General features: G+C 24.0%; 1 protein-coding gene across 1 annotated transcript; it reads right to left on the reverse strand.

Moving 5' to 3' along the window:
- Positions 1-309: 309 nt before the first annotated feature.
- CLUP02_08020 (uncharacterized protein) lies at positions 310-492 on the reverse strand (the record flags this gene model as incomplete). Its single annotated transcript, XM_049287012.1, has 1 exon — positions 310-492. A coding segment is annotated over one exon (183 nt), but the record flags the coding sequence as incomplete, so codon positions are not given.
- Positions 493-13297: the final 12805 nt, after the last annotated feature.

Genomic DNA, 13297 nt, shown 5'->3' on the forward strand with positions numbered 1-13297 from the left:
CTACGTAAATAAGTAAATAGGGTCCTCTTTTTATTACCGAGTTAATTAATAAGTTAATAATCTAGATTCCCTATAAATTTTTATATATAATAAGACTTTTAAAAAGAAGTAGATTTCTTTTATTAAAGTCTTCTTTTATTTATATACTCTAAACGTTGTAGCCCTAGGGCCCTCTTTAAATAGCGGCGCTAAAGTAATTTACTAAGCTTATTACTCTACGAAACCTTTTAGAACGTATTAAATAAATAGTTCTAGCGGGCTTATTAAAAGCTACTGTACTTCTTAGGCCCGGACCGGTACGTTAAAGGGCTAGAAAGAGCCCGGAAGACTATATTTAGTAACTAAAGGTTCATAGGGCCGGATTATTATTATATTATAGCGCTCGGGCATATAATCTATATTATAAATAATAATAAAGTCTTCTAAAAGGACCTCGACTACTATATAGCTATATATAAAAATAATAAAAGCGCTAAAAACATTAGAATTACTCAAAAATATTATAGTATTAACTAAAATAGTAGTTTTAATAATAAGAATAGGTTAGAAATTATAGGGGCACATAACGTACTATTATATATCCCTTTAAATACGGAGTAAAAGTAGGTAAATATTAAGTATTTTTAGGCTTAGTAAAAATAGGCCTAGTTAGTACCCGATAGGATACTAGCTTCTTTTTAAAAGAGCTTATTATATATCTCGCGCATATACCTTTTTAATAAAATTATATTGATCTTTTTTAAATATACTCTTACGTTATTAAATAAAGCTCTGTATTTTTATCGCACGCTTTATAAAACGATTCTAAGTACTATTAAATAAGCTTTAGTAAGTCGTTTTTATAATATTTTACTTAGTTTCGTACTTTTTTTTATTATAGCTTTAGCTACTTATACTAGGTCTAACTCTATAGCTAATAAGAACTAAAAAGGCATAAACTTATTACCTCGTTTTTATAGAGCTTATATACTAAAATAAAGTTATTAGACCTCTCGTTAGCTTAACTACTACTATGGGTTACGTATTATTAATACTACTACTTTATTATAAATAAATACGTAAATAGCCTAGTACTCGAGTTTCTAAAATAGAAACTTAACTATTTTTACTATTACTACTAGCTTTATTATATATAGGTTCTATTTTATTCTTAAGCTAAGTATATATAAAGCCGTTATTACGCCGCTACTTTTTCTAAATAATATAAGTAATATTATAATTATTTAATAACTTATGACCCCGTTTCTTACTAAGCTCCCTATTATTATCCTTACTACTTACCTAGACTAAATTATTTTAATAGCCTTAACTACGTTATTATTAACTGATATATTAATACGGGCTTTTTAAGGGGTAATTAAATACCCTTTAATAATCTCTAGCTTATTAAGGAGCTAAGTATAATAGGCCTCTATTATTAATTAAAAAAGTAATAAAAACCGTCTAAAAGCTACTGCCCGTAAATACTAAAGCGAATAGCTCTTAAGAAAGCTTTGTATTTATACTTAGAATATTATTAATTTTTTATTATATCTCTCTCGCGCTGATTATATGCTTACTTCTATTTTAATAACTATCATAATTACTAAGTTAAAAGTTCTTATAATCGCTTAGGTACTAATCCTTTATACTTAGTTAATTATTCTTATCTATATTACTTAATATTTATATTTTTAAATATTTAATACGTAGTTTATTATTAGTACTATAGCTGCTATAAAGAGCTATTTAGCTATTATTAAAAACAGACCTTTAAACTACCTAAGTCCTAATACGGCCTTTAATCTTTTTATTGTTACGTTTATAATATACTTTTTAAATCGTAACTTCGTATTTATTATGACCTCTAGTATTGTAACGTAGTCCTTTAATTAAAAAGTATTCCCTTTAATAATAAAACTAATTAAATTTATTAATAACTTCTAGTTATATATAAAGTAAATAATAGCTATTTTATCTATCTTAAACGTCGCCTCGCTTCGTCGTTCTTACTCGAGTACTTTATTAATAATATTCTAAATACCTTTTTAATTAAGTTTTTATAATTACTTAATAACCTATGCCGTATAATTATTAATAAAAACTAATATACCCCCGTTCTCGTTAATTTAGTATTATATAAGGTTTATATTAAAAAGGAGGAATAGTATAAGTAATAATAGCGAGCCCTAAGGTAGCCCTATTTATAATAACGAGTAAGCCCCGGACTTATAACCGTTAACTAAGATACTTACCGTTTTATAAAAATAAAACGTATTAACTTATCTTATTAGCTTTTTAAAAATACCATATACCCTAAGTTACTAAAGTAGTCTATCCTTATATATATTATTATATACTTTTTTAATATTAAAGCTAATTAAACTAACTACCTTTCTCTTTCTCTATGCTTTATAAATATATTTTTATAATAATACTAATATTTATTTTATAAACCTTTACTTACGTATACTAAAGTAGCTTATAAAAAAGAGGATAAATAACTTAACTACATACGAAATACGTTTTACTAAGACCGACTCTAATATTTTTTTAAGCGTTAATAAAAGCGAAATCGGTTACTAAGCCTTTATTATATTATTAAAATAGGGTAGGGCAATTAGTCCTAGTAGTCCTTTTTAAAACTAATTAAGTCTAGGGATCTACGGGAGAGCTAATTAGAATAAGATATAAAGAAAAAGGCCCCGATAAGAAATAAGAGCTTAGTAGCGCGGATTTTTATTTAAATTATATATATACTTTTTAAAATCGAACTAGAGCTTTTTTAATAATTTATTCTTAAACGTAATGATATAAGATAATTAAGAAATTTACTTTTCTAATCTAGTTAATATTACTCTCTTTTTCTTAGCTATAGCTGTATTAATTAAGATTATATTAACCTAATTAAAAGAGGTATTTTATATTATTTTTATAAGTATTAGTAGTTGTTTTAAAATACCGTACTATAAGAGTCCTTTATATCCTATACGTTTTTAATAATCTCCCTTTTTAAAAATCCCTTCTTTATTAAATAAGAGAATAAGTAAAAGAGAGCCCGATTTAATTAAGAATATTTTAAATAATTAATTAAAAAAACGGCGTAATAATTAAAGTAAATATAAGTAGTAGGACTCTAATTTAAAAAAAAGCAACTAAACGATTAAGACGTAAAAATAAAAACGTATAAAAAAGGGCTTCTTATTTAATAAAATAGGGGATATAATAAACCCCGAGAAGTAAATAAGATAGATAAATAAATAAAAACGTAAATATTTAGGACCGGATTAGGCCTAAGTATAAAACGCTATAATAGTATAATAAAATAAATAATAAGTTAGGATTAGAACTAATAATATATTTTAACGGGTATAACTAGTTATTTAATTAGACTTCTCTTTACTAATTAATATAACCTAGAGACTTAATAATAGACTTATTTAAAAGTCCGGATACGTCGGGCTAAGAGCGCTTATAAAAATAGTTTTTAATTACACTTATTAGTAATTTTAATTAGTATTACTATAGGCCTCATACGACGTCTAATTAAAATCTTAGTTATATATATAGTAGGGGCTAAGAAAAACGGCCTAAATTATGTTAATTAGGATAATAGCTACGCTCTAGTTATTAAAATAGCTCTTCTCTTCTCTTTTTAAATTCTACTTAAAATAAATAAATTAATATAAGACTATTAAAATTATAAATAGAATTAACGAACTATACTTTTAATAACCTTAGACTATAAATATAAATAATTAATACGTTATTTTTATTATTATTAGCGCCCCTTAGGATGTTTAATTATATAAACCTAACCCTTTTACTTTAAATAGACTATTTATTAAACTAGCTTCTATAGTTTATTAAAACTTATAAGTTACGGAGTTATTTAATAATAAAAAAGCTATCCTTTTTAATAGATCTATTTACTAATTTAATTAAAAAAAGCTAGTCGTAGCTTAGGTTAAGATAAATATTTTAATTAATACTTTTTTAAGTATTATTATTACTTAGATTTAGATTATTATACTTTAAACTAAGGTTCTTATAATTCCTTAGCCTAATTTAATAAAACATATAGGTTTTTATAAAATAGCGTTCCTTAGTTAAAAGGGGACTATAGTTTTTAAAAATAATAATATTATAGACTTTTTAAAAAAGTTCGAGGATTAGTACGAGATTAGTAAGGTCCCGGACCGATTTAGAAATAAGCTTATTATATATATTATAAAAAAAGACTATTAAACTCTAGTTAGAAATATAATTAAAAGACTACCCTAGGCCTAAGCTAAAGATTTTTCTTTATAAGAATATGAAAAATTAAATACTAACTACTTTTTAAATAAAAAAGAGTAGATTAAAAAAGTTATTAAGGGGCTACTTATTTCGTTTTTTAACTTAAACTCTGCTTAGGTACTATTTACTAAGATTAATAACGTAATTACCCTAACTAAGTAATAAGAGTTTTATATTATAATTAATAAGAGCCTAATTAAGGCTATATATAAGCGGTTTTATATTAATATTATAAAAGAAGTAGTAGAGAAAGTCGGGATTATTTTAAACGGCTTCGTTAGATTAATAAAGTATACGAGGTTTAAAATAGGACTTCTTAACGTAATTACGTATAAAAGGGAATATAGCCTACTTTTTATAAACGATTAAAATTAACCCGAACCTTTATTACGACCCCCTACTCTTTAAGTACGTAATGATACGTAGTATTAGTATCCGAACTATTAATAATATTATTAGCTAATAATAGAGGTCTAAGTTACCTAAGCGGTTACTAATAATATTATTAATTCTAACTTAGTTAATAGGATAAGTAAACTAAAGATCTATTAAAATAGCGTTTATTCTTAAGGCCCTACCCGTATATTTCATATAAGTACTATATATTTTAATCGGCCCCCGATTATAAAACTTAGGGATTACTATTAGTACTATTAAAGTTAATATTACTAAATTATTAAGGATTACGATTAGTATACTTTTAATAAAGACGCCTATTTTATTATTTTAGCTTAAGGAGCTTAGTATTATAAAAAGCATAACGGGCATAAGCTTATAAATAATATTCCCCTTATTATAATTAGAAATAGAAAAAAGCACGCGATTGCTAATCGCATTACCCTCTTTTTTTATATAGCGAATATATTAACTAAAAAAGATATTAAGCTTTTAACTAAGTAAATTCTAAACTATTAAATCGGACTACCTTAGTAAACTATACTTATACTCCCTTTTACTAATCTTATAAATATAGTTAAATATGTTTATATAATACGACTTAATTTAGGCTATTATAACTAAATAGACGTTTATATTATTTATAGGGGAAGACCCCTTAAGAATCGTATTTTAATAACCGAACCGTACTTTAAAAAAACGTATAATATTAATAGCTTAAGCTAGCCTTTATAATTTAAAATAAAGACAGTTTCTTTTTTTAAATAAAAAAAAGAAATTATAAAGATTGACGATAATAACGAGGTTCTTAAAATAATAAAGAACGTAACTCCTAGATCTATTTTTAAACCCTAGGTTATTAAAGTCCTAATTAGTACTCTTAATACTAGTATTTAAAAAACTTAGGAGCCTTTTTTTTATAAAACTTAAAAAATAATAACTATAAATTAGCCTCGTAACTTTAACCTTAAAATTAAGGCTAAAGAGTTAATAAAAAAGAAGCTCGAGTCCCTAATCTCGCTTTTTATAAACCTCTTATTAAAAGTTATATTAGAATATACCGTAGTAATAATAACTTTAATATATAATTAAGGGTATTTTAATATTAATAAAATTTTATTAAAAGCTCCGAGATCCTTAGATAACTTAGTAAAGAATAAATAATAATAAAAGAATATTGAGGATCTTTTTAATAAGTATAATAAAAACCTCTTCTTAAGGCCGAGCCGTATAACTAAGATTAGTAAAGTTAGAAGTACTAACTTAACTTTTAAGCTTTTAAGTTTTATAATCTTAAATACCTACTTATAGTTAAAAGTCTAAATATTTAATATAAATTAGGATAATAAGGGTTTAATAATTATTATAATCCTAAATACTAAAGCGTAAGTTAATATCCTCTTAAAATAATATGTTAAGAAAGCCCGTATGTTTTATATAGTAACGAAGCTCTAAATATAGATATTGAAGTACTATTTAGCTAGCTAAATAACTTTTAACGGCTTTTATGTTACGGATATATAAATTAATAAGTTTAAAATAACTCCTTACCTTTTCATTAAGGACGAGCGAGAGACCTCTAATCTATTATTACTAGGTTTTCTATTTATATAAAATACTAAGCTATTTTTTAAATATAATAAGTTAATAATTACCGCTTTAATTTATATTAAAAACGCGAGGCTACGGATCTTAGTAAGGATAATTAAAACAAACGGTTTTTAAAATATAAAAAATATCTTACCCTAGCTTAAGTAATATATAAAAAAGTCTTTAGATTAAAAAACTAAATACTAGTAGTATAACTAGGAATATTATTAGTTTTAATAATCCTTACTTAGAATCCGAATTAAAAAAATACGAGCGTATTACGGTAGTTTTAAACTAAAACTAAGCTAATTAGATTATAACTATAGTCGCGCTCTATATAATTTAGCTATAAATTATATAAATTTAAAAAGTAATAGTAACTACTTATAATAAGGCTAGAAATAGGCCGAACGGATTAGCTAATTAAAACGATTTATATTTTTTAATAAGAATACTTACTGCTTAATAAGAAGAGTTATATATTAAATAATAGATTAAAAAGCTAGGACGAGAGGTATTAAAATTATAAAAAGTAATTAAAAAGGCTTTTTATAAAATTCCCTGCGCTATTAAAACTATTATAATATATAAAATAAAAACCTAAAAAGTCTAGTTACTTAATAACGTACCCTCTAACGGATTAATACTTAATAACGATCCTTATTAAAAATTTAAAAAGCTCGAGGAGGTTAAAAATAAGCTACGAGACCGATCGGGCTTTTATAAAAATATTATTATACTTAAGTTTTTAAATATAAAACTAAGCTTTAAATTAATAAACGATTAATTTTAAATTATTCTTAAGGATTATAACTACTTCTTATTTTATAAATAAGATCTTTTTAAATAAATATTCTTTAATTAAGAAAAAGCGTTAGTATAAGACTTCCCTAAATATAGCCGCCTCGACTTTATAATCGCGCCGCTATAATTAATTAAAACTATATTTTATAAAACTTAATAAGTAAAAGGTATCCTTATCCTGAAACCTCTATTACTAAAAGCTTTCGAAATAATCTAAGAACGTATTACTTAAAATATTATTAAAAAAAGCTATATTACGTATTAAAACCCTTAGTTCTTAATAATAAAAAAGGACGGCGGTTTTTAGCTAATTAACTTAGTAACTAAGGTTAATATTATTACTTTTTAAGACGCTTAGTAACTACTTAATACTAACGAGTTTTAAAAAGAATTTATTATAAATTAGCTTATCTCCTTCTTAAATTTTCTTTTTAATTATAATTAGATCTTTTTAAATAAAAAGAGCTACGATTTAACGACTTTCTTAACTTTACTCGGGCTATATAAATACTATACCCTCTTATAGGGAGTAATAAATTCGGTAGCCTAGTTTTATTAAATTATAACCCGGATTTTTTATAACTTAATTCTAAAATACTATAGCGCTTTTATTAATAATATCGTAATTAAAAACCTACGATCCCGCTATAATAATAAATATCTAACTAACTATCCTAAGATTTAATAATTCGTTTACGAGTACTTTTAAAATATTAATTAAGTTTTAGTTAATATCGAACTAGCTAGCTATACTATCTCTAGAGTAAAGTTATAATGATACTAGTTATCCGTAGTTATTATAAGCTATTTTTATAATACGGAAGGGAGACGGCCTAATTAAGCTAAAATCCTTAAGATTTTTAAATAGATAAAATACTCGAACGTTTTAAAAGTTAAATCCTTTCTTAGTATTATTACTTTTTATTATTACTAAATTAAGTATTTCTTTTTATAGCGGCCCTATTATACTCTTTACTTAGTAAGAACTAATTTTTTTAATAGGGAGCGCCGTAGATCGAAGCTATAAAAATACTTAAAAAAGCGATTATTATAACCCCTATTTTAGTTTTACTAAACTATAGTACCGAGGCCGAACGGATTATTTTTATAATAAACGCTAGTATTAAAAAATAGGGTAATATATTTAGTTAGATTATTAATAATAAGCGTATTATTACTTAATATAAGAGCGGGATATAGTGCGGGCTAGAACTTAATTATAATTTTAATAAGATTAAAATACGAGGCGTTTTAATAAGCTTAAAGCGTTTTCGTAATTATTTATTTAGGATTAACTTTTTATTAAAAACCGATGCCCGGGTCTTAGTTATTTAAATTAATAGCGTAGTAAATAACTTATTATTAGCTATAATAATACGCTAGCTCTCTTAGATTAGACTTCTCGACTTTAAAATTAAGTATATTAATAAGAAAAAGAATATTATAGCGAATACCCTTTTGAAAAAAACCCCTAGCTAATTTAACTTAGTTAAAATAAAGCTTAACGGAAATATCGAGGACTTTGTTAATGTATAAGTTCTATATATACGCGTTATAAAGAACTTTTCTTTTATAGTATATAGCTATAATAACGCTATTATTAATTAAGTACGGGAAATAGATATTCTAGTTAATATACTAGTACTAAACGAATAATAATTAGATCTCTCGAAATAAATTACTTATTTCTTTTTTATTTTAAAGAGGCTAGTAAGGATACTTTTTAATTAGTTTAGACGTTTTAAATAAATAATAACGCAATTTATTATATAAAATAAACTTTTATTTTAACGGGACACGAAGACTCGTCCCTAACCTACTTAAGTAATTAATAATAGGCGCTACTAAGTAAACTTAATTAATAAAGTATATAATAAATCCGGGTACCGGGGACGAGAGGCTACTTATTTCCGCTTTATAAAACGATATTACTAACTAGGAATATATACTTAATCCTAAGAGCTAATTATAACTTATAAGGCTTATTAAAAAGCTAGATTATAACGCTTTAATAACCCCTATATATTCATAATTTGAATTTACGAACCCTTTTTTAAAATCTATTTTAACGTTTAGTATATAAGTAAATAAAAAGTCGTTAAGGCGCGTTATAAGTTCATAGGGTACTTAGAAATACGGATTATAATAAACGCTATATTAAAAAATATTACGAAGTTTATTTAAGAAGATATTTTTTATTACTATAAGATTTATAATACTCTAATTATTAATAGAGGACGAGAGAATATAAGTACTATTACTTAGCTTAATTAACGATATAGTACTTAATAAAAAGTTATATTAGCTTATAACCCTCGCGCTAATGGGCTCCTTAAAAAAAGTTACTAACTTATTATATATATACTTCGTATTTAGTTAGATTAGGGAAAGAAAATATTAAACTTATACTTATTACGACCCTTTTTATAAATAAGATAATTATTAAAGTATTATTAAATTATATACTATTTTATTTTATTTATAGTTATTATATAACGACCCCGATTAAAAGGAGAACGGTAACTTAAAGAGTACTTAATTAAGAAAATATATATATAATAAATTAAAAGGTCCAGGCCTAATTACGAGCTTTTACTTCTTTAATAAATAATTAAGAAGTTATAGCTAATAAAGTTGCTTAATATTAAGCCTAAACTTATAATTAGTTTAACTCTTATACTTTTTTCAATTAACGAAGTTATAGCTTAGCGATTTAGTTCTCGTTTTTAATATTTAATAAAAGATTAATATATTAACTTTTAAAAAGCTCGATTATTATTAATAAGGGCCTTTTTATATTTACTTAGCTATTTTAAACGGATCGTTATATTAGCTAGAGACGCTTATTAATAACCTAATTATAGGGGCTACTTATATTAATAATTAGCTTAAGAAGTTCTTAAAGTTTTTAAAAAGCCTTTACTTATTACCTAACGATTCTAATCTTTATAATAACTTTATTTTTAACTTAGCCGACTTTTTATTTTTATAAAATAATATAATTAAAGCCGTAACCCTACTTTTTAATTATAATAATAATATAATAAACTTTAAGGACGAGGATACTTAATTACTTACTAAGTAAACCCGATTATAAATAAAAGCCTCTTAAGAGGGGTAAATTACCCCTTATTACTACCGATCCTTAGTATAAACTACGAGTTTTGTTTATTAAATATTTATTTTATAAGGACATTACTAAATTTTACTAATTCTTTAGTTATTTTTTTACCTAGATCTAGAATAAAAATATAAAAGGACGATAAGAAAAGAAGAATTGTTTTTTAATTATTACGATTAAAAACCTAACGACCTTATTTACTAATTATATAATCGTATTAAGAAACCCTATCCTTCTCTTTAAGCCTCTAAACTTAGTTCCTTATTTAATTAAGCCTACTTAGTATCTAGCTTAGCCTATATAGCTTTTTATTTTATTTATTTTATTTTAATATACTAATAGTTTTTACGAATTATAAATACGTAGTCTTTAGTAAGGTATATTAAAGGGGCGTCCTTAAGAACGGAATCGTATTTATCTCCCTCAGCCTTATTATTATTAATATGGTTAAAAACTATATAAACCGAAGTTTTAACTCTCTTAATATTAGTTAGGATTAAAAACGCTATTTTATTATTATTTATTATATAATAATAACGATAACCTTACGTAAGGTCGGCCCCGGACTATCTAATATTTTATTAATCGTAGCTCTTTTTAAAGTAGTATTTCTTACTTTTAAAATATATATAATTACCGTATTAATTATTAAAATAATTTAGTAAAGAAACGTACTTAAAGTAGAAAACTAGTTTTCTAACCGGCTTATTAATATTAAAACTAATATATTTTTAAAAAAACCGTACGTAATAATTATAAAATATAATATTCCGAACGCTATAAGCTTAGATAAGTTAAGAATTAATAATAGGGGTTTATTTACTTAATTACTAAAATAAAGGGCTAAAGGGACTAGCGTAATTATAATTAATAAAAACCCGACGGCTCTATAAAAATAATTCGCTTATAATACCCCGTTTATAAACGTACTTTTTAACAACGTTTTAATTTATAATTAATTATTAAAACTTCTAAGCTATTTACTTTTTAAAATACTTATTAACCTAAGGATTTATAATATAGAATTCGGTATAAAGCTCTCTAGTTAATTTAAAAAGAGTTAACTAATTAGTAGTTTTAAAAATTTAAAAAAGAAAAACGTTAAATTAGGACGGGAATTAAAATAATTGAATAGGTTAATACTTATTATAGTTTACTTTTTACTAACCTCTCGGAACTTATAGCCCTAAGTTTTTAAAAATTAATCTTTTTAGGAATAAAAGAAAAATATTACTAAGGACGGATATTACGACGAGTAGTTTTAATAACTTAATACATATTATTAATAACCGAAGTATTATCTATAATAAATAAATAGATTATATTATTAAAAAAAAAAGAGAGGCTAAATAAAAAAAGATAATTATAATTAAGAAGCTATTATTAAAAAGAAGAAATAAAAAGGGATAAGAGGGATCGGGGGAAGGCCTTTATATACCCCTCCTTAGATCCGGGGTATTAAAAAGGAAAGTATTATAAGCCTCTTAGCTAATTAACGCTAAATTATAATTATTATATAAAGAGAGGAAGGAGTAAATTATAGGATTAGGGCCTTTTTATTATTTATAATTTAGTACCTTCTTTTTTAATTAATAAAGGCCGCCTTGCGATTAATATAAAAAAGTAGCTTTTTACTTAGCTACTTAACTTTTTTTTTTTCCTTTTTTAATTACTACTATTATTATTAAGTAGCCGTTTTTAACCTAAATATTCTTTAGCCTTCCTTTATATTTTTAGACCTAAGTTATTACTTCCCTATAACTATTACTAATTAAAACTTCCTCTAATTTTTATTTCTTAATTTATTATATAAATACTAACTTAGCTATTTATAATAGCCTCTTTTCCCCCTATTCCTTTTTTTAAACTAAATAATAAAAAGGACGTAGTGCGAATTTAGGGTCCGATTACGATAAAAAGCTTTAAAAATAATACTAAATACTAACTAAGAAAGTAGAATTTAAATAGATATATTATTTTTAACGAAACTAACCCTAGGACTATAACGAATAATAAGAACTCTTAGTTCGTTAATTTTAATATAAATTATTAATATAAAGTATATATTAACTATTACTTAAACTTAGTACCTAAACGAACTAGTTTCTCTTAAATAATCTTAACCCCTCGTAAATTTAACTTTCTTAATTAGCTTAGTATAAGGGACGTAAATTTTTTTTTTAATTAGTACCCTAAGGCTTTTAAGGGTTTAAAAAACGAGAAGGCTTAGATAAAATAAGGCTATTATAAAGTAATAGAGGTCCTAACTAATTAGTATAACTTTTAAAAACGCTTATTATATAAGGACTAAATTCGAAAATACGAGATCGGATTTATAATAAAAGTTATAATACGAGACCTCGCTTTAACACGTAATATAATTATAATTAAAAAGGAATAAGAGAGTATTTTTAAACTAAATAAGACCTCTACCCTAATCTTTTAAACTTAAAAAACTATATAAAAAATTGAGATTTTAACGTACTTAGTAATTCTTTTTTTTAATATTAATAATCTAAGTTATTTTATAAAAATAATTATTAATTAGCGAGATAGTATAGTTTATTAATACGATTTAAAATAAAGCCTTAGGCGTTTAGAGAGGATATTTATTAATAATATCTAAGTGCTAAAGGCCTTTTATAATCGGATCGATATGCCTCTTTATATTTAATAACTAATTAATATAAGCGCTTATATAGTCCTTATAATATAATAACTAAGTAAATAAAAATACGGTTTATACGTACTTAAGTAGGTTCGTAACGCGGTTTAATATAGCTAGCTTAACTTAATTTATAATACGTATTAATTAACTTATAAATACCTTGAACTATTTAATAATAAGCTCCGCGCGGCTTAAATTTAATAAATTAGCTATAAGTTTTAATATAATAGTTATTACCTTTTTAATATAATAAGACCTCTCTTAAAAAGGTCCTTCGAAAATATAATATATAATTAGTACTTTAAAAATAGGCCCTATATTAACTTAGATAACTTTAATTATATTATAACCGACGCTTATAAAATACTAACTCTATAAAAGTCCAGTTCTTACCTACTTAGCTTTAGATTTATTAAATAAAATTTAAGAATTTATAACTT

Source organism: Colletotrichum lupini, chromosome 4 (assembly GCF_023278565.1).
Source record: "Colletotrichum lupini chromosome 4, complete sequence".
Taxonomy (NCBI): domain Eukaryota; kingdom Fungi; phylum Ascomycota; class Sordariomycetes; order Glomerellales; family Glomerellaceae; genus Colletotrichum; species Colletotrichum lupini.